Source organism: Vigna radiata, chromosome 1 (genome assembly GCF_000741045.1).
Source record: "Vigna radiata var. radiata cultivar VC1973A chromosome 1, Vradiata_ver6, whole genome shotgun sequence".
In the NCBI taxonomy this organism is placed as follows: domain Eukaryota; kingdom Viridiplantae; phylum Streptophyta; class Magnoliopsida; order Fabales; family Fabaceae; genus Vigna; species Vigna radiata.
The window spans coordinates 4538314-4560856 of record NC_028351.1 but is presented as its reverse complement, the minus strand read 5'-3'; the positions used below and the strand labels follow the sequence as shown (position 1 = coordinate 4560856).

Here is a 22543-nt window from a genome sequence, read left to right as displayed (position 1 = left end):
AAAAAAAATTAAAGAAAATAGTTAAGGTCATGATAAAAGTAAAAAACAATAAATAAATACAATTATATAATTAATAATGTACAATTGATTTAGATATATATACATTAATGAGACAATAATTATTCATTCAATGTTTAAATTATGTATACATTTTGTAATAATCATTCATTTAATCTTTAAATTAAGTAGTTATATAATTAATAACTTATCCAAACATTTGGATTTGGTTTTAAAAAATCCAAACAGCATAATTAATGTCATTTAATTATATAAATTATATATTAAAATCACAAAATCAATAAACCAATCAAAATTCATATTTTAATCCATCAATCACAAAATCCATGTATTTCAAAATTTTAAACAATGACACTTAGACCCAACAACAAGAATGCACTAGAATGCACTCAAATGCACTTAATGAAGTATCTACTTCTAAATCAATTATCACTAGTACAAAAATCATATTTTATGACGTACAAAAACAAACTATGACGTACATAGTTTTGTACGTTATAATATGTTTACACATTTATCTTATGACGTAGTAAAAATTTACGTAATATGTATTGTTTATGATGACGTCTTAATTATATATCTCTTTAACATATATTTGGAGATGTTGTAACATGTATTTCATTGAATTTAATATGTGATTTTTTTCTTATATATCATTCAATTTAATTAATTTATTTTTACCTAATTTAGAATCTTCAATTTATAATTCAATTATTAATATATTTTTTTAGAAAAATATAAAATTTATAAATTTTTCTTTCTTATTTATTCTAATACATTAATTTAGTAAATTTTTGCTACGTCATAAAATGAATGTCATAAAATGAATGTGTAGAATTATTATAACTTACAAAATTATGTACGTCATAGTTCGTTTTTGTACGTCATAAAATATGATTTTTGTACTAGTGTATAAAATAAAGACAACTTATGAAGATTTTACAAAAATTTTATATCAAATAAAGATATAATTTGTTCCGAATTCAAAGTTTTTTCACTATTCTTTGAAAGATTTGTTTTTTCACTATTCAAAGTTTTCAATATAAAAAGATACGTTTTAAACAATATGAAATGGTTGAATATATTAAAAGAAATTTTTCAAATAACAAGCAGAAAATGAAAAAAAAAAAACATATTAATCCTCGAAGACAAAAACAAAAACTAAGAAAAGAAATTACCAACCCTTAAGTTAAAAACAAAGAACAAAAAAACTTTAACCTTCTACGTAACATATTTATTGAATAAAAATACTACTATATCTTCTAAATCTAATTAAACCTTTCTTTTATACAAGATATTACCGCCAATAACGTCGTCAACATTTTAAAAATATCACCAATAACAATAATATATTTTATATACCATATCTTAATTTATTTATATAATTTTAAGTCAGAACAAATTTATTTATTTGTTAAAAAATGTATTTCAATCATATCTTCAATTAATTTATTTGTATTAAATGGTCATTTAAGACGAAGATCTAATTTTAATTCGTGTACTGATGTTGACTCTTTTATAAGAAAGGTACAAAAAAGACAAACATGTTTTACTTCAGTTAAAAAAAAAAAATCAGTTATGTCGACATTAATTATATATTAAAAATATATGTTTACAGTTTAATATTGTTTGATGAATTATTGATACATATATTATGTTGACTTTAAAACTAATTTATAAAAAGGTATACAGTTGGTTAAAGACTATATTCGCTGAGTGTAGTTGTAAATCTAGTTAGATTGGATTGGTTTTTTTGAAATGATGATGACTACATAGAAATGCATTTTATAGGATCACCAAGATTTTCAACCTTTCTTGTTCCTAAATTATTTCTTTAAACGAAATCTCATTTTTTTTTTTATTTTTTCAACCATATGCATTTAATTAATTTATTTTTCATTAATTCTATCATCTTTTTTTATTGCGCTTTCCTATTCCCCATAAAATGTATCAAATATTTTAATGCTTAATAATATTTTAAAAGTTAAATACTTAAAATTTATTATAAATATATATACTAATATACGAGTTTAACTTCTTTTTTGTGCAAATTATTACACTTTTAAGTGTTATTATTCTTTAAGAAAATAATTGCATAGAAATTATTTTTAGGAATATAAAATAAAATCTTAGCTGTTATATGTTTTCTATAACCAATATTAATGCAGTCAACAAATAAAAAGCCATTTAAATACAAATTTTAAAAATAATTATTATAAGAATCGATTAATTTATCATAACAATGGGATTGGGTGCCTTGTCAGCAAATTTTAATTAATTTTTTTCTCTAATATTTATTTTGATTTTGTAGATTTAGATTCCGTTACGTTGTTTCTCTTATGACTATTTTAATTGAATGAGTTTAATTATCTGAATGAACTATAATAATATTACGTAAGGCTTTCATGATAGAATCTAAATTCAGCTTTTTTTGACTAATTCTGATTAAGTTGGCTTATCTTAATGTCACTTCTGAAAGTCGTATTACTACATTAAACTTGTATTGCATTACTGATTATTGTAAGAAAATAATTCATCATTCTGTAGTATTAAACTGATGGCATACTACGACTAAAATTGAATAATATAGGCAAAAAATATCACTTTTCACGTTTTTCACGAATGATAATAGATAATAACATGAAAAGAAGAAGTAAAAGAAGAGTTTAATAGAATATTTTCCAAATATAAAACCAGCATGTTTCAGTTTTATCTTCCATTTTCTTCTCACCAATTTCAAATTAAAACAAAGTTATATGTGGTACTGTTAAAACATAGTTGCAGAAGAAACCATACTTTCTAAACTCAGTAAATTTTATAGTAACAGTCACAGAAGAAAAAATCTCGATATTTTGGATTAAAAGTGGTGTTAAGTGTATCTTTTTCACACTTATATAATTTTTTTTTTCCAAAAATAAATCCCATCAAGCTTGCACTACCTTCTAAGAAAGGAGTAGCATAACTCCAAAAGGTTCATGGGAAAATGCTAGGAAAGTTATGTTTGCATTAGCCACCACAATTGTCCAAGGTATACCAAAATAGACAATTCAACCACGTAAACTGTTTTTGGCGTATAATGATTGGCCTTACTAACTACTGAACATGCATCTCATGATTCATGATCAACACACCAAAATTTACTTCTTTTGTGTCCTTGCTCTACTCCTTGCTTTCCACTATAAATACCACAAAGCTTTGCATAAACACACACATTTACACTCTCAAACATTAAGATAAAGGAACAAGAGATTGAAGAAGTGAGAGATGGAGAACTTCCCAGTGATCAACCTTGAGAATATCAATGGTGAGGAGAGAAAGGTTGCTCTAGAGAAAATTGAAGATGCTTGTGCAAACTGGGGATTTTTTGAGGTACCCCACAGAAATATATATATTTGCTACCTTAAGTTTTCTTCATGTTCATTTTTACTAAACTGATGACGTTGCTTTTTTTCTTAATTGTAGTTGGTAAATCATGGAATACCCCTTGAACTTTTGGATACTGTGGAAAGGTTAACGAAAGAGCATTATAGGAAATGCATGGAGCAAAGGTTCAAGGAGGCAGTGGCAAGCAAGGGGTTGGAGGGTGTCCAAGGTGAAATAAAGGACATGGACTGGGAGAGCACCTTCTTCTTGCGCCATCTTCCACATTCAAACATCTCTGAAATTCCTGATCTTAGTGAAGAGTACAGGTAAGGCAAATTCAAAACTAATGCATATGCATGTGAATATTGAAACTACCATAAGTAATAATGTGTGGTTTGGCTGATGAAATTGATAATGTGATGTCTTGTACTGTCTGCATAAAACACAGACATGGTCTGAACTAGACGGGTGTGAATGCAGGAAGGCAATGAAGGACTTTGCTCAAAAATTGGAGAAACTTGCAGAGGAGCTGCTAGACCTTTTGTGTGAAAATCTTGGATTAGAAAAAGGGTACCTGAAGAAAGCCTTCTATGGATCAAAGGGTCCAAATTTTGGCACAAAGGTAGCAAACTACCCTCCATGTCCGAAGCCAGAGCTGGTGAAGGGTCTTCGTGCTCATACAGATGCAGGTGGGATTATACTTCTCTTGCAAGATGACAAGGTCAGTGGCCTGCAGCTTCTCAAAGATGGCCAGTGGGTGGATGTGCCTCCAATGCGCCACTCCATTGTTGTTAACCTTGGTGACCAGCTTGAGGTACATTCTTTCACTAATAGGTTAATGAAATAGTCCTCAATTCTGGTTATGATTCTAAGAACATTTTGGTGAAACAGGTAATCAGCAATGGGAAATACAAAAGTGTGGAGCACCGTGTGATTGCTAGAACTGATGGTACTAGAATGTCCATAGCCTCATTCTACAACCCTGCTGGTGATGCTGTCATCTATCCTGCACCAGCGTTGCTGGAGACAAAAACGCAAGTGATAGACAAAGTATACCCAAAATTTGTGTTTGAGGATTACATGAGGCTCTACGCTACACTGAAGTTCCAACCAAAGGAACCAAGATTTGAAGCTATGAAAGGCGTGAACACAGTTTAGTTAGTTCCAACCAAACAGCTTAATTGGAACAAATGAGGAAATAGCCTGCAATTAAGCAAGAAATAATGGTTGTTTAATCATTCAATTTCTTTATACAGTGGATTGTTTATTTGTACTTCAAAATTGTTGAAATAATATGCAACATTTCTGTTCGTTCTATCTTAACCTTGCAGGGTCCACCTTACCCAATTTGTAAAGTGCAATAAACATGAACTCAATATATGACAGTACACCCAACACCAGCACATGAAAAATAGAAATGGTAACAACCAGAATAGGCAAGACAACGGCATTATCTATATTGGTCCACCAACTTAATGCTCAAGATCAGATTACAACATATTTAATTCACCAAAAAAATTATTGAATCAACCAAAAGAATGAGTGGTAACAAAACTTGCTACTTTCATCTAAATATTTACCAGACTATGTTCTCTGGCGATATTGGTTCATAGACTCTGTCTGTATCCTTCCTTGCCTGAGAATGAAAACAACTGGTCTCACTTGCTACCATCAAAACTAATTAAATTTACCACTATTTCTATCAAGAGGAACATCCAAGCTCAACAAAAGAACAGTCATGAAGCAGGAAATATCAGCAACAGTCAGAACAAAAACTTACATACTTCTTGTCAGATGGCGTCACAAGTGGAAGAAATGTTTGATTCAAGAGTGTGATTGAATCTCTACAGAGCATGCATTTCTTATGGGTTGGGCTTTGCAAAGGTGAAAGGGTGTCGCTGGTACAAGAGCTGCTTAAGGGAAGAAACATGGGTGCAGAAAGCAATGGCCCACTATAACAGTGCTTTCTAGGTAATTACTTTTTGCATTCTTGTAGTTTTTTCTTATACCTTCCTGAGCGTGTTGGAAAGTTTAAAATGTTCGTGTTTTAGATTTTTATATTCTACAATTTAGTATATGTTCTTGATCATACAATTTGGAATATACATTCGGGTTTGAAAATAAATTTTAAATTTTATAATTGGAAAATGTACGTTGGATTGCATAATTTGAAATATTTTTTAAATTTAAAAATATATTATAGACTATAAGTCTAGAATATTGGATTATGTAATTTGAAAATTTATTTTACATTGGAAAATTCAAAATACATTTTTATTATGTAATTCAAAATATATTTATAAATTATGTAATTTGAAAACATATTTTGAATTATACAATTAAAAACAAATTTTAAATTAAAGATATATTTTTAAAACGATGTAATTCAAATTATATTTTCATATTATACATTTTGAAAGCTTGTTTTAAATTATACAATAAAAAAAATTCAAAACAAAGTTTAAAATTATGCAATTAGAAAACATATTTTGAGTTATGCAATTAAAATGATACTATATTTCATTATGAAACACACACCAGTATATTTTAAAGTTTTCATTCTTTTTAATATTTCATATGCATTTTTATATTTTAAAATTAAATCTTCATATTATGAACAGTTCACAATTTCTTGTCCAATCTTTAATTTTACATATGTTTATTTATTTTTGTATTTTAATAAATTCAATTATTTATTATTGACAGAACACAGAACATGCATAGCACGCACAGTACATATTAATCACTGACACATATTATCCATCCTATAATCCCACAATTTCCTACCTAACATTGACTTCTAAACATCAACATTGGCTTCCTCAAAATTTTAAGGTCAAGGATTTGTTGAGTGTTCCGATTATTCTCATTCATAGTAACTGCTAAATGTTTTCAAATTTCATTTGCATCAATGCGTGTTTGCGTGAGTAAAAGAAACAGAACGAGAAAGAGAAACACGAACGTTATTTTATGAGATATAAGCATGATCATGTCTCAACCTGCTAGGGTTGTTGCATTTTCGACGTCATTAAATCCATTGATAATGATTACGTTTAGAACTACCTCTTTCTATAATCAAATATTTAAATTATTTTAAGACGCACACGTATTACTCAAGAAGTGATCAAACATATAATACAAAGACTCTGTATTATCATGCACCCCACCAAAAACTGCAACAAGAAAAAATACTCATATTGTTAAAGTGTCTTGCTCTGTGCTACCAAACACTTGTTTGAATATGCTTTTCTTTCTGGAATTGGCTTCGTTAAATTCAGCTTCTTGCCGACAATTTTCTTCCACTTTTAGCTGATTTCTTCTTCTCAAACTTATTTTTTGTTGTACCGAAGGAGAATGTTTGATATAATACCAAGCAAATGTTATATATTGCCACACCAGGTCTTGAATGCAACTTAAATCACTGTCTCAGTTACTGAAATTTCAGATAAATCAAACTGACTTATGTTCTCGTATTTTGATAAAAAATTAAATTTTTTTGCCTGTACTTAAATCAGTTCATGTTTATCTGAATAAGGGTATCGAGAGAGAAAGTTATTTCGGTAGAATTGTTTTAAAAAATGATGCTTTTTTTATCTTTATCAGAAGAAGTAAAACTTCAAACTAGCTTATGGTGAGATGAGAAGTATAACTAAACAAAGTAAAAAGATAAACCCAAGCATCAACCTCTAAGAATGTGGCCCATTTTACACTTTAATGCAATGACTTTTTGATACCAATCAACCATATTATAGTTCAAACTGATAGCTAATCCGTCCTGTGTGTTTTGTTCATCAAGTTAACTAAGCTGCTATTTTTGGTTAATTTGTGACTTGAGCCACATTTGAGGTAATGAACTAATAATCTAGCGGTGATTCGAGAAATGCATGCAATAATTGATACCAGCATTCTAAGCAAGGTTTAGTTGGTTAATACTTTTCAAAGATGGGTTCCACGGTTGGCAGTTCATACTTACTTCATATGTGAAAAAATATGATCTTACCAAATACCAATCGTTTAAAAGCTTTCTTCGTCATAACAGTCAACCAAAGTCCTTTTCATTGGCCATTAAATATTGGTTTTGGAGAATCCTCTTGATTCAAGATATAACAACAACTTCGTGGAGACCAACATTGAATAGAAAATGCGCCTCAACCTTTCTCCATTTGTCATATAGAACGGTCTCAAAATCTTGCTTAGCCGACTACTCAAACCACGGAGGATGTGTACAAAAAAATTCATGGTGATCCACTAAAGAGGTGTTACTCAAAACTACTTCTATTTGATGGTATTGTGATCCTGACATAGAAGAAGGGTTCTTGAGTGATGAATAAAATGATTTACGACACAGTACTGGCCAAAAGCTTTAGTCGTTATGAGCAGAAAAGGTTGGGATATGGAGCATTTGTGAGCTGCTTGTTCATAGTTTTCAGTCTTTGCACTGTGTTTAAGCCTTACTTGGGTCCTGTGCACGTGTGTGAGTGCTTAACTTCTTGCATTTGTTACTTATTTCCGTAATCCAAGATCAAGTAGAAGCACACATTGTGCTTTGACACGGCATGAAATGCAGATATATGTTCCACCATTTCGTATTATAAACATTTTTTGTAGCCATTAAGTATGACTTTAATTTGCTTTGTTTCTGTGCAGTGAATCTGAAGCTCTTATTAGGTGTTGACACCAAAATGCTGATCACCGGCAGCTCTTCACGAATAGCCAAAGGTATGATTCTGACTCTCAACAAGGTTAACATAAGTGCACCTCAAATGAGATAACTTCACCACAACTTTTAATGCATAAAAGAATCCTTAAACTCTGATCATATTCTAGAGTGTTGAGGTAAATGTGTCTTACAACATGTGATTATCTGATGGTTCTCGGGCCTGCAGTTAAAGTGAATAAGGCCAAAATTGTAGTTGAAGACAGTGGCAGTTCTTCACAAATGGATAAAGATAAAGATAGAATGATACAAGCTAGACCTTTTATATAGTTACTGTTCTTTATTTTGCAGTTGAAGGGAAAGAAACAAAGAAAGAGGAGCTACTGTGCAGTTCAGAAGAAAGAACAGAATTTTGCCAAGCAAGGGGGGATATCAGAGTCCAAGGAAAATCCTCCACTGTATACATTGCTTCATCTAAGGCAACAACGTTGGAAAAAAACATGTCACGGAGTTTAAAGCCTTATGCAAGAAGGGATGATGTAGATGCAATGATTCGTGTAAGAGAATGGACATTGAAGGAGGTGAATGTTAACCAGAAAGTCCCCCATTGCACCCAAAATCACAGCATTCCAGCTGTACTGTTTTCTACTGGAGGGTACACTGGTAACCACTTCCATGAATTCACTGACATTGTTATTCCGTTGTTTTTGACTGCTAGACAGTTCAATGGAGAAGTACAGTTTATCATAGCAGATAACCGTCCTTGGTGGATTTCAAAGCACAAACCACTTCTTAAGAAGCTGTCCTACTATGAGATTATGGACATTGATGAAGATGATGGAGTTCATTGCTTCCCAAGGGTGAATGTGGGGCTCAAACGGCACCATAAAGAACTAAGCATTGACCCTAAAAAATACTCCTATTCCATGCAGGACTTCAGGAATTTTTTGAGAAGTTCCTATGCATTGAAGAGATTCCAAGCAATAAAAATGAGAAATGGTCAACATAGGAAGCCAAGGCTCATGATTCTTTCAAGAAAAAGATCAAGATCTTTCATTAATACTGATGAAATAGAAAAAATGGCCAAGAGTTTGGGTTTTGATGTCATCATTAGGGAAGCAGGGAAGAGCATGTGGGGCTTTGCTCATGTTGTGAATTCCTGTGATGTGTTACTGGGAGTTCATGGAGCAGGTCTCACTAACATACTTTTCCTTCCGGAAAATGCAGTTTTCATACAGGTTGTGCCTTATGGTGGGTATGCATTGGACTGGCTTGCCACAAATGACTTTGGAACGCCCTCAAAGGATATGAACATAAAGTACTTAGAATATAAAATAAGCTTGGAAGAAAGCACTCTTGTACAACAATACCCGCTAGATCACATGTTTATAAAGGATCCTCCATTGATCGGGAAAATAGGGTGGCAAGAATTTAAGTCTGTGTATTTGGACAAGCAGAATATAAAGCTTGATGTTGACAGGTTTAAGCCTACATTGCAGAGAGCTCTTGAGCTATTGCATAAATGAGTATGATATGCGTCACAATTAGGATTTTATCAAATTTTTTTCTTTCTTACTGATATTTATCTGTTATTTTTGAACAAACAGCTTCAGAATGACAGACAAAGAGGTTATCATCTGAAACGAAATTTCTGTATTGAAAGGAAAATGATGTCTGTTATGTATTTTGAGACATCATGCAATGACAAAAAAGTTTAGGCTATGTCCTATGTTTGGGTAAAGATTTATTTTAGGAAATAATGGGTTTTCTTTTTTCAAAAGTTCTCATGTAATATTAATAATGATAATGAGTGAATTTGTAATTGTAAATGTAAAAATTGTTGTTTGTACTTAAGTTGAAGAGATAAACATGAATTCAATTTAAACTTTATGTGGGACATCATGCACCTGCTACTTCAGAAAGTGGAGTTGGTGAGATAGATTGTAAATTGGTTTAGTTCTTACTTTGAATTTTACCCTAGATAACTATGTGGAGTGTTTTTGAAAAACAATTGAAAACCTACTCTTCAGTTAACACGAGCTTCCATGGCCGCTACAGTCATAAAGTCATCGCTGTTGATTGTTATAGGTTCTAAAATTATACAACTTCTTGATTCTTTAATTTTCTAATCAGGTTAGTAAATCAAAATGGCTTCGTACTTTTCATTGGATTAACTTTTACCTCCCACGGTTTACAATGTCAGTAGGAAAAAAATCCAAATCAGGTGTAACAATTACAAAGCCTCATAATAGGCTTTTAAGAGTACATTTCATCTTAAACACATTCCTAATCAGCAAATTTGATTAACTTAATTCGGTTCCCTGAGCATCACATCTATGAATACGGAATAAATTATAGTATACATGTTCTTCCATTAAATGACGGGTCTTAAATATGGAAAATGAGTTGTCCCCCAATGAATTGTTGTGGTTTTGAATCCACTGCAACAGCCGTGCAAAAAGAATGCATCATCGGCATATGGATACAACTTGTTGCTGCTTATAGACCTCTGTATGCAAGCTCTGAAAGCTGCTCAGTCAGCCATTGTGGAAATGCTCGTATTGAATTGTGCCCCAATTCTACCCTTTACAAAAACACGGGCTCTGATCTGTTCCTGTCATACTCAACTTTTCTCAACTGATCTGTACATTCACTATTGAAATTATGACTGGAAAGATCCATGAATCAATTGCACCATAGACTTCAAATGGACAAATTCTTCCTCGGTATATGATCCTATTAACAAATCCATCCAAGGTACCCTTTTAAAGGCAGCTCAACTCCACTTAGCGCCACTAAATGATTTCTTCCTACTTTTATTGTTGCTCTTCTTCAAAAGAACTGATGCATGGTCAATACCATCAGATGAATGGCTATCCCCTTTCAACCATAGAAGAGCCTCAGCAGCAGCAGATTTTTCTGCTAATTTTTTGCTGCTGCAAAGCTGACCAACAAAATTCAACCCGTTAAATATGACAGTAGAACGGAATTGGCTGTTTTTCAGCTGCTTTGTTTTGTAAGTTGGTGAATCATGTCCAGCTCTGTTAAGAAATGACTGAAGTTGATTTTTAAAATTTTCAGCCTCCACTCCACTTTTGGAGTTTGTTTCCTTCTTTACCTGTGATACGACTTGGCGACCAAAGACAAACCTACCATCACAATGGTCTTCTGAAACCAAAAATCTTACAGCTGAAAGGAGCTGACTATGCGATTGTGTTTCCTGCGTGGGATCCTGAAGCTGGCAAAACATTCAAATCATAAAGTCAATATCCAAAGACTTGAAGAGAAACCAAAAATTGATGGAAGAATGTGGTTACACAAAATAAATAATTCCCAAAAAGAAAATGTTAATAATGGATTGAACTTACCTTTTTCTGTATCAATTCTTCCAGTTCCATCTTTAAGCTTAAGTAAGTCTTGGCTAATTCTGGTTTCATGAAAAACTCCAAATAGCCTCCCAACATTTTCAGGTGACCATCCTGTCAAATAAATTACATGCAAGCGCACAATATAATAAATAGCAAAAAAGGAAACCCAGAACATACAACCAAGAATAACAGATCTAGGTGGAAAGTGAAGAGAAAATATGGTAGGAACTTACTAGTCCACCTCTGGATACATTCCCACCAAATAAGAGAAGCACCGAATCAGATATACCAGTTGAATCTCTGAGGAATACTGAATTCACTTTCACCTTTTCATTAAACACTAACCATGGGTATGGAATTCGGGGTACACAGCCATTTACAGAGCTCTACAAGATGCAGCACCAAAATTAAACTTCGATGGATGGATTATATTCCTCCAATTAAAACTGAGTCATAATACAAGGATGGACAAAAAGTCAGATATTTGAAGAGAAACTTACAGAATACAAAAGAACCTGACCATCCTCCATTGTCTTCAGTGTTATTGACTTATCTTTGTTCTGCACAACAAAAGTTGTACAACCTCAAATAAAGAATTACACAATGAAACTACTGCATAATAATTAAAACATGACAATATTCCCAATAATTTGATGAACCGGTAAAATAATATACATATATTACTTAACCGAACAGAACCCCATGAAGAAGCATGGATAAAAAAAAAGAATCTACCAAGATTATTACCAACACCATGGTAAAAAAGAAACAAATACAAACAATTTTGACAGAGACCAATTTACAGTTTTGGTTGTTCTATTTCAACAAAGATTGGTTTGTGTACACTTAATCACAATGTTATGGTTACCTCCATGAGCCCCCCATGCAGTTCCTTCCCGAGGTTAATCCTGTTGTTGACATAATAATGCTCTTTTTTTTGTTGATGTAACATTAGATTTTATGAAATGATATTTTTTTCGTTTGTTGATGGTGTTGATAGAAAAGTGTCACATCATCAACAAATCATTAAGGGAACTCAATTCCCTTATTTTGGAAATAGAAAGCACAGATGCAAAGTAAATGAAAATCAAAATTGAATTTCGACAAAACAAAGGGGAGAAAAATTGTAAAGTTCATGTGGTTCATAGTTGTCCTTGTGTATGTGATACACATTTATGTCACTTTAATGTAGAAGCCACAAATAAAACAAAAAGGGTTCCACAAACATAGCAATAGATGTAGGGCCACACATAGCCAAAAGTAAATAAATAAAAGTGAAAACTGAACATTTCGGAAACAAAATAGTTGAAAGGACTAGCAGTGTTGGTTACCATAACAGAAGATATTCCGGGAAACAAACCAGCACAGATGACTGCTCGGATGAGATGCACTTCATGACTCCATGCATTGTAGGTTTCAGGCTTGTCATTGACCAGACCGATATCTTTGAGCAAGTAAAAGAATTGCTTTCGAAGAGACTCAATGGCCTTAAGTGTTTGAGAAGAAAGAAAATTTCGCCAACAGTACTCATAACCAGCCTGCTGTGTCTCAGCATCTTTCCAACCCTCATAAGCCCGGACAAGGGCAAGATGATCACTATATTCACGAGCAGCAAATTGGGCTTTGGCAGACTCTGCAAGCTGCATAGAGCATACACAGTAAATAATTGAATACAAAGCCAGGGCCCTGTTTACCCAACAGACTTTTGGCATACTGATTATGTATATGTATAAATAATGAAGGAAGAACACTGACAATTTTGATATGAAAAGTGAACCATTATAATAAGCACCCAAAAAATATTGATATGAAATCATATTTACTCAATGATATCAACCTAATCAACCAATACAGTGTACATGCTTGATAGGTCTATGAACTTGCTCTAGTTTGCTTCCAGTTATTATACTCTTGAAAACAACTGGTCTCACTTGCTACCATCAAAACTAATAAACTTTACCGCCATTTCTATCAAGAGGAACATCCGAGTTCAACAAAAGAAGAGTCAGGAAGCAGGAAATATCAGCAACAGTTAAAACAAAAACTTACATCCTTCTTGTCAGATGGCGTCACAAATGGATCTCTTACACTTAGACCAGCAACAACAGTCATTATAGGATCCAAACACTTGAAGATGGTTCCTAAAATGAGCATCTTGCCAAGTTTGGGTTCTACAGGAAGCATTGCCAATTTGTGCCCTGAAAATTAACAATCCAATCAACGGTAACTCTAGAATAAATCATGACAACACTTTGAAAGTCAGGAGAACATTCTTTTCCTTGATAGTGGAAGAAGAAATAAAGACCATGGTGCAGTAGTTCTTTTACCTAAAACTGTTAAATTTTCATTCCCGTCTAAGGCCCCGATAACCTTCAAATATTCAACAGCATTTTCAACCTGCAGAACAAAAGTAATTGATTACATAATAAATTGAGTAAAACAACATGGATGCGGGAAGCAGAATGTCTAAGTTCTATACATACAATTCATTGGAAATATAAATACCGATACAGGATGCAGAATGTCATAAGTTCTGCACCTACAATTCATGGACATTAAAAATAACAACCCTTGTATTTGAAAGCAAATTCCAGAAACACGTTAATGAATTTTACCGATAGAGGCTCTGGTGGTTGTAGAGCTTTAGATAAAAACTCAGAGATGCTTCCAAGTTGTAGAGTTTTGATTTGAAGACACAAGGACTGCAAAGGTGTTCTCAAAAGCTCTGGCAATTGATAATCAGCAAAAGCATCATAAACACATCTGGGGTAAAGATGGTAGCATTCGCCAGGCTGAACACGACCGGCCCTTCCTCTCCTCTAAAAGGTTATGAAAACTTTCTAAGAAACCAGACTGTCTGAATAATATAGAAAAGCATAATCGGAGAAACAAAACAGTATGAAGCTGAACACAGACATGGGAGAGTCATACAATGCGAGTTTAAGTACTTATAAACATGTAGTTCAACTTGATTGAGATAACAATTATTATAAGTGAACAGCATAGTCGGATTTCACAAATCCATCAAAAAGCATTGAGGATGAGCATCTGACTTCGGTTGAAACATAAGTACGATCTAAAATTGTTAAAGAAAATGTTTTAACAAGACAAGAAATATTACACAAAACTTCTTGTTGTATACGTTCTGTAGAGCATGTATGACAAACAAAAGCAAAATATCTTGTGTATCACAAGAGACAAACCACAATTTGCCCCCTTCACATTTCTTACTAACCCAATTACATAGCTCATGTTCTCTATATGGAAAAACTTCAGGCTATTATAAAAAAAAAAAAAAAAAAAAAAAAAAACTACTTTTACAATGAAACAACAGCGAATAATCTTATTGGCTATATCAAAAACTGAATTTCCTGTAAGTATTAGGAGCAATGTCTTCTCTAATTTTTGCCTTTAAGTTTTATAAGGTATTCCTTTAAACCCTTTAGTAGGAATGTATTCCATTCAAACAGAAAAAGACAAATAAATTCTTTAATCCAAATCCACAAAACTATGTTGAACAATCACACATACCTGCCGGGCTGCAGCTTTTGAGATCCAAGATGGAAGCAAACAAGGAGTATTATTTAATGCGTCATATGATGTTTCTTTTGCTTTTCCAGAGTCAACCACAAAGACAACATCATTAATGGTAATACTAGTCTCAGCCATGTTAGTTGCCAGAACAATTTTCCTCACCCCTCCTTCAGGATTTTCAAATATCAACCTCTGCAGAATAGTAAGTAAAATGGGAACAAAAAAAATACTATATAACTTATGGCAATGTTTAACTTACTACGACCAGAAATATATGACCAATGAAATAGAGATGTGATTTATTATATCAATTAGAGCATGGAAATTTAATTGCTTCAAGGCGAAAAGAAATCCCCTCCCACAGGAAAAAAAAATTGCATTAGCTTCTTTAAATAACCAATTACTGCAGCAAATTTCAGCACCACATGACAAGACTTCCTAAAATCCTGTTACAACTTTTATATTAGAATAATCTTTCACTTTCTCAAACAAAATTTTCCCAAAAACTATTTCCGAATACCCATTTTTAGCAGAATGTACTTAATTTTAATCACTTCAGAGCTATTATTTCCAATATTTGCAACTAAAATTAGCTATTAGATGTCTTGAATTAAACTGTAATCTAGACAACAAGGATTATTTTACGGTTAATAAGATAATATAGTAAGATCACCTGCTCAGAGCTGGCCATGGAGCCATGGCATGCAAGAAGCAATACTCGGCTCTGATCACCCAACAAAGGATGAGCTTGAAGTTGATCCTTCAAAGAGTTTATATCATCCCAGCCAGTCATAAAAACCAAAACAGCTCCTGGCCTTTCATTCTTAACAATGTGACAAAGCACATGTTCAATAAGGTTAAAACCAATTGAGTCAGGGCACCAACAGGACAATGAATCTTGGGTGCGTAGGCTATATCCTTTAAAATCCGCAACTTCTAAAGCATCCTATGAAAAATCACAGAGAAGTGAACAGAATAAGCCAAAGCTTAAGGACCTAAAATGAAAAGGTGAAATTTTCTGCCTCTACTTGTACCTCAACAGCAGAAGCAATTTGGCTCTTTCTTTTTCTGAAAGCTTGCGCTTGTTTCTGCATTTTCCATGTTTTTTCTTGACCATAGTCATCAATTTGATTATAAGGTGTCAACCGATGTCTAGTTCTTTCCAGAATATCCTCAAGAAAATGTGCTCGAACTGGAAATGTAAAACCCTAGAATGTGCCCGAGTTCCAAAATGAACAAAAGGAAAACAAGTTTACCATATCTCGCATATCATTTAATAAGCAAATGTATACAGATTTGCCAAAGCAGAAAAATGTGAAATTTCTCCTACAAATAACTTCAAGCTTTTCTATAAGTGTACCATCTAGAAGAAAAAAAAGTTAATGTGCAAAAGAATACCAACCAGAGTTTTTCAGTCAAAGCTATGTGGTTCAACTGCTAAAATACACTTTTTATCATTTAAAGCTTATACAATTGTTTATCATGAGATGAAAATCACCACGTCCATTAATGTGCCATATCATTTGTCACTACCGAGTCATCATAAAATCACATCATAACAGTGAAAAATTATATGATAACACATTAGAGAGACAGTAACTGAACTTTAACACGGATTACAGAAATGGCTATCCTGAACTTACAGGAATATGCATAGTTGGAGCACCATTAAAGTATGAAGAAAAAAGCTCAGCATTTAAGGTTGCACTCATCAAAACCAATCTCAAATCAGGTCGATGAGGAAGAATTTCCTTCAGGACAATGAGAAGAAAATCTGACACGTGAAAACCAGTTGTAAGTATAATTTTTAATAGTATTATTAAACATGAGGATAAAACAATTATTTAACTACCTTCATTCATTCCACGTTCATGAATTTCATCGACAATGACATGAGTTACACCTTTTAAATTCCTATCCACAAGCAGTCTCCGCAGTAATACACCGGTGGTGCAAAAAAGAAGACGGGTATCTCTCCCTTTCAAACCCTCCAAGCGAACTTTGTATCCAACCTATCAGAAGGTAAAACAGGTAGAAAACTTAAGCTAAACAGTCATGTGTGCAAGCCAAAGTACTTCAAGTTGAAAAGGTCCACAAACTAACAGATTCTCCTAACTTCTCCCCACGTTCTGCTGCAACTCTTTCAGAAACAGACATAGCAGATATTCTTCTGGGCTGAGTACAAATTATGTTACATACAGCCCCGCGTGCAGCTTCGGTCTCAGATTCTAATATGTATTGAGGAAGTTGTGTGGTCTTACCACAACCAGTTTCACCAGAGACAACAACGACCTGCATTTTTTCATTGCTGATACCACTTAATATAAACTATCATTCAGCCAACAAAACGTATTGAGTCTCAGTTTCCACAAAAAATAAATCTGAAAATATAGAAAACCTATATAATATCCATTTATTTTACCCTTTATAAATTATTATTTGCTTTAGAAACTATAAGTTGTATCAATTTGATTGTTGGCTTCTGCATGCTCCAAATATGAAAGACCTATAGGATTATATTCTTGTAAACTTTGCAAAAAGCATGAGCTTAGTGCACTAGTTAATTAATTCATAAGCTGTGACAAAATTTCGCACATCTCTTTGATAGTTGTCCAAATCTATGTATTCCAAAATCTCTCTGCGTGTTTTCCTTGAATGCTTCCTTCACTCTAATCTTTCACAAGCCCACTTGATTCAATATGTAATTTCATACGACAGTGACATGATTCACTGAAAATAAAAGGGTGATTTGCTCCATGGGCCCAAGGGGTGCAACTGTGAACTAGGAGTCAGTTGAACTAGTTTGGTCAGCTGAACAGTTGAACTAGGAGCCAGACGATGTAAACCAACATGAACCAGCCAATTTTTAAACATTGACTGCATCTTCAATTTTTTATTTGAAAAGATAGTAGAGTTAAAGTTGCGTATAATATTTAAGCCAATTTATCATATTGAAGTTAATATGTATGTATTTATTTTAATAGTGTATACGTGATTTACATTTATCTTCAATTTAACTCTCGCTATTAATTTGTGTTTGCAAGACATTTATGCTTTCAATTAATTTATTGCATAATATGTTATATAACATTAAAAATATGTATTTAATTACCAATGATTTGACCACAATTAAACTAATGAATTATGAACTACAGTCACTGGTACAATGATCAGTCCAATTTTAAAAGCATTGGACAAAAGTATGGTACATAGCACACAGCCCTGCCTACTGAAAGAGAGAGACTGCTTCCAAAATTTGAACCTCAAGTTCAAAAGAGTAGCAACCTAATCATTGTGGCAAAGCCCATTCTCAGAAACCATGAAAAAGGTCATTAAAAAATTAGCCGCTAAGATATAACCAATCTTGGTCATATAAAATTTTGTTTAAGATGACAACATCCTGATTTGCCTACAATCAACGGCATTTTTGAACAGTAAGAAAATTTTACTCTAGTCACAATAAATTATAAATTATACTGCTGTGTCTTATGTAAAAGATCATACATGAGCATCAAACCTAAAGCCGTTTTTGGTTTTACTCTTCTAGAAGTGAAAACAAAACATTCAAGGAACTATTACCAAATTAGAAATCTTAAAAGGCATCATTTTCCATTTTTCACCTGATTCTCTGAAATAAGTCTCAAAAATGCATCCTTCTCTTTGAAAGCAGGAAGACTTCTACGAAATTTGAGCATCTTTTGCCCTTCAGGAGATTCCTAAAGGTAAACCAACATCTGTTACAACATTTATAAAGGTAAAAAATAACAAAAAAAGACATCTGACTAAATACAGAATTTCATTGCTAGAGAAGATCAATAAACAGCTTTCATCATGATATGTCAATGACTGAAACCAGTTAACATGGAATCAACAATCAAAATCTAGAAAACTAATTCATTGCCCCTTAATCAGTAAGTTGGGATAACAGAACTCAAATAGTCATATTTCCATAATTGATTTAATAAGTCGATATAGTTTCGTTATTCATCAAAAGTGTATGACCAAAGTAAAAGATAATGGTCTTATCGATCTTGGTTATGACATAGGGGAGCCACAGCTCCCCAAAAAAATTTATTTTTATTTTTTATATATATTTCAAAATTATATTTATATATTATTATATTATTTATATTAAGTTTAGGAAAGTTTCTCACTGACTCACATTTTATTTATATATATTATTTATTTATATATCTTTATTGTTTAAAAATTAAAATTAAAAACAACTTGATAAACGTTGGTTAATAAAAGAGATTAATGTTCTGTCACTGTCCATAAAGTTCTTTCACAGTCTTCAAGAAAGTAGATTGAAGAACAAAGATTGAAGAACACATTATCACAATATCTCTCATGAATCTTATTATGATTTATTTATGTTAGATTTAGCATTCTCCTATAACAATGTTTCTCCCAAATTAGTATGAACGCTAATTATGATTTTAAGGATTCTTTTATGAAATTGGCATGAATAGTAATTATACTTTTTTCCCCAAATTAGTACAACCCTAAATTATGAAATTTCGGGATTTTGTAAAATTTTATGGATGTATCTTGGGCTGCATATGATAAAATTTGTAAAATTTTATGGATGTATCTTGGGCTGCATTATGAATTCCTCTACACATAATGAACTAATTGAATAGCCTTGAATTGGAATAGAAATTAGAATACCCTTCTTTTGTGAATTCAATGAATTAGAAAGATTAGAAATTAAAAAGTGCATTCGTGAATCATGGTATGAAAATGGTTTAAGTAGAGGAAATGAATATTTTTTTATTTAATTAGAAAAAATAATTTATACATAAAAAATCTAATTTAGCACCCCTGAATTTTTTTGTCCAAGTTCCACCACTGGGTGTTATGATACCAATGCTAAGGCCCGTGTCCATTTTTATAATTGACAAACACTGTATACATGGACTACAAATATGGATGCATTATAATTATTCAAAATTTATAAAATTCATAAATTTACCCCCCACACTATGAATGGAACAAGAGTCAAGATGAAATGCCAGCTAAGAAAAAAACAGCAAATGAAATGCACTTCAAAAAACCTGCCAATCTTGTTGCCGATGACGCAGTTGCAAACTTCTTCGTTGCAGGATTTTCTCCTTGACAACACTATTATGAGTCAAGGGTTCTGGCTGTTCGTGCATTCCTTCATTGGCTGGAATGTTTATACTATCACTTGATTTATGCAATGAATCATTCAAATAACTCCACTTGCTTGCAGTAGCCTTTTGTGAAAGATGGGCATGGAGACGGGCATCTACTTCTTTATGAACGTCAAATGGTAAGACTACCTGCACAAACACAGAAAAATGGTCAATCAGGATACTTGTTATAAAGGTTAGAGAAATCACCAAATATCACAAATTTGTAGCACTAAAACTGTAAAGAAAATTTCTACCTATTGACAAACTTTTGGTGCTGGGAATTGTGCTCAAAAAATTAAACATGGGGGTTGGAATTGAAATTGGGACAATGAGGAACTATTTGATTTAAGAAAATGTTTTCTGTTTTCACTTGTAATTAAAAAAAATGTTATCTTGTTTTTAGCAGTGAGACATGGAATCCCAATTCCTCATATTCCAAGGAATTCAAAAACTATGAAGAATAGCCTTCCCAGCAGTAAAGAAAACAGCCGTAGCCCCCTAAGTTCAATACCTTGAACCATATTAGCCACCAACCTCTCTACTCTACTACTTTTGCATCAATGTTAGACGCTATTTATTTACACTGCCGCCAACTACACCAATGTCAACCCCCCCCCCCCCCAAAAAAAAAACACATTTTCCCACTCTCACTACCACAAACAACAGTCTCCCTTGCCAGCATAGCTGACAATGTATCGTGCCAACGACTGCAATTCTAAAACTTAAACTCCGGTTACCTTGTTGGAAAAGGCAACCTCCAAAAATGGTATCCTTAACCCAGAATTGCCGGTCACCAGGTTCATTTAGTTAATCAAGGTTATCCCAAAAATTTAAAATCAAGTAGCATCATTTACACAATAGTCCAAACAAAAAAAAACACCAACTCCGAAATTGCAAAGAAATTAAATACCTCTCTCTGTGGGCGTTTATCATCCAAATCAGGGCGGTAATTTGGCAAAGGCACCTTGCTAAACACGACAACTCTTGCATATTGCCGGCTGCCAGAGTAAAATCCATTCAGAAGTGCACCAAATAAATAATCAAACAAACAACGCACGCTAAGGGGGAAATAGGTAGGTACCTATACAAACCCATCCTGGTAGCCAAAGTGGAAAGCTGCTCGAAGTCGCGACGGTCCTTCTTCTCTCTGGACACCACTTCCTGTTCGTCTTTGGAGCGCATAAGCATGGTCAGCTTCCATCTCCACTCGTCAATGTTCTCGAGCGTTGAATCACCCTAACAATAACAAACACATTAAAAAAGAACAACTGAAGCAACTGTGCTAGTGATAGGGAATGGAAAGTGACGAACCACTTGTTTGCTATGAGAGGGATGAGAAGCAAATTCGACATCGGAGTCGTCACTGGACATGTCCTGGTACGCAAAACGACCATAGCTGGAGCTGCGCTGGTGCCAAAACGGCAACGTAACGGTCCCCTGGCGCGCGACGGTCCTCGGGCGCGTGACGTTGACAACTTTAAGCTCGGTGGAGGAGGAGCGGAGGCGAATGGCGGTGCGGCGAAGAGGAGTGGTGGAAATGGATGAAAAATAAGGTGTGAGAGGAGTGCAGCGAAGCCGCGACATGGTTTTGAATCTGATGAAGCCCTGAAATATGCCGGAATATGCCATGGGCATGGTGGTGGTCACGGCTGAGGGAGATTTTGCACTGCGCAGACACACACCTTCTGCATCCCTAAACCCAAGCTATTTATATCTTATCTTTCCTTACAAAAAATCAATTTTAGATGTAAAATAAAAGAAAATATGAGTATTTCAAAATTACAGTTACCATAGTTCGTGAAAATAGATTTTTATTCTATTTCCACGGTTAAAGTATTCAATATATTTTTTTATTGAATTAACTTATTTTTTATATAATTGATTTATTATTTAAAATTAATCAAATAGAAAAAATATAATTGTTCTGATTTTAAATTATCATGCTCAATTTTAAAGTATCATCCATTTTAAAACGTTGTTTGTTATCTTTATATTATAAAAACGAGAATAATTAATGTAGTTAATCATTTAAGAAAAATCATGTTGTTAAGGTAAAAAAAATAAATTATTTATTATGATGTAGTATTAAATTGAAAAAAAATACAATTACACGTATTAATAAATACAATAAAGTCACAAGATCAAATTAAACTAAATTGCACGATTGATTTGGTTTTGTTTGATTTTTTTTTCGTGTTTGAATTGACAACTTCTAATTTTCATGTTTGATTCAATTATACTTTTAATAAAAATTCAAACCAATTCATACAACAAATCTAAAAATTTATAACATTTTTAATAGATATTTTGGCATTGAGAACAAATTTTGGTACTGAGCCACGATTTTGCGACTACTTCCATTTTATATATGATTTACTAAGATATTTTGATTTTTTTTTATGTTTTGAAATATTAAAGAGTCTGGGTCGAGGGATGTTAGGAAT

General features: G+C 33.0%; 3 protein-coding genes across 4 annotated transcripts; 2 read left to right on the top strand and 1 right to left on the bottom strand.

Moving 5' to 3' along the window:
* Positions 1-2873: 2873 nt before the first annotated feature.
* Positions 2874-4698, top strand: LOC106763329 (1-aminocyclopropane-1-carboxylate oxidase). Its single transcript, XM_014647531.2, has 4 exons — positions 2874-3387; positions 3481-3707; positions 3862-4195; positions 4273-4698. Exons 1-4 carry the CDS (start codon positions 3283-3285, stop codon positions 4537-4539), a joined length of 933 nt encoding a protein of 310 aa, XP_014503017.1. The 5' UTR covers positions 2874-3282; the 3' UTR covers positions 4540-4698.
* Positions 4699-5251: 553 nt separating this feature from the next.
* LOC106769036 (protein O-linked-mannose beta-1,4-N-acetylglucosaminyltransferase 2) lies at positions 5252-9769 on the top strand. Of its 2 annotated transcripts, none has more exons than XM_022782187.1 (3): positions 5252-5352; positions 8029-8100; positions 8390-9769. In XM_022782187.1, exons 2-3 carry the CDS (start codon positions 8064-8066, stop codon positions 9562-9564), a joined length of 1212 nt encoding a protein of 403 aa, XP_022637908.1. In that variant the 5' UTR covers positions 5252-5352; positions 8029-8063; the 3' UTR covers positions 9565-9769. The 2 variants fall into 2 exon arrangements, with proteins under 2 accessions (XP_022637908.1, XP_014509975.1); XM_014654489.2 differs by lacking the exon at positions 5252-5352 and adding an exon at positions 7548-7855.
* A 407-nt stretch (positions 9770-10176) lies between these two features.
* Positions 10177-21799, bottom strand: LOC106771016 (DExH-box ATP-dependent RNA helicase DExH3). Its single transcript, XM_014656898.2, has 19 exons — positions 21411-21799; positions 21181-21335; positions 21010-21097; positions 19998-20246; positions 18561-18656; positions 17044-17232; positions 16793-16952; positions 16584-16714; positions 15975-16148; positions 15614-15886; positions 14938-15132; positions 14022-14225; positions 13734-13803; positions 13456-13604; positions 12738-13046; positions 11907-11966; positions 11640-11792; positions 11407-11517; positions 10177-11276 (listed from the first exon to the last, which is right to left on the bottom strand). The coding sequence occupies exons 1-19, from the start codon at positions 21732-21734 to the stop codon at positions 10815-10817; spliced, it is 3552 nt and encodes a 1183-aa protein (XP_014512384.1). The 5' UTR covers positions 21735-21799; the 3' UTR covers positions 10177-10814.
* Between the last annotated feature and the right edge of the window lie 744 nt (positions 21800-22543).

Excerpts from the sequence above, each read along its gene's own strand:
- LOC106763329 (XM_014647531.2), top strand. The coding sequence starts at position 3,283 with ATGGAGAACTTCCCAGTGATCAACCTTGAGAATATCAATGGTGAGGAG. Across the intron at positions 3,708-3,861 it reads GATCTTAGTGAAGAGTACAG|GAAGGCAATGAAGGACTTTG; the intron begins GTAAGGCAAATT and ends GTGTGAATGCAG. Across the intron at positions 4,196-4,272 it reads ACCTTGGTGACCAGCTTGAG|GTAATCAGCAATGGGAAATA; the intron begins GTACATTCTTTC and ends TTGGTGAAACAG.
- LOC106769036 (XM_014654489.2), top strand. The coding sequence starts at position 7,705 with ATGAATAAAATGATTTACGACACAGTACTGGCCAAAAGCTTTAGTCGT. Across the intron at positions 7,856-8,028 it reads CTTGGGTCCTGTGCACGTGT|TGAATCTGAAGCTCTTATTA; the intron begins GTGAGTGCTTAA and ends GTTTCTGTGCAG. Across the intron at positions 8,101-8,389 it reads CTCTTCACGAATAGCCAAAG|TTGAAGGGAAAGAAACAAAG; the intron begins GTATGATTCTGA and ends TTTATTTTGCAG.
- LOC106771016 (XM_014656898.2), bottom strand. The coding sequence starts at position 21,734 with ATGCCCATGGCATATTCCGGCATATTTCAGGGCTTCATCAGATTCAAA. Across the intron at positions 13,804-14,021 it reads AACCACCAGAGCCTCTATCG|GTTGAAAATGCTGTTGAATA; the intron begins GTAAAATTCATT and ends TTTGTTCTGCAG. Across the intron at positions 11,793-11,906 it reads GTCAGGTTCTTTTGTATTCT|AGCTCTGTAAATGGCTGTGT; the intron begins GTAAGTTTCTCT and ends TGCATCTTGTAG.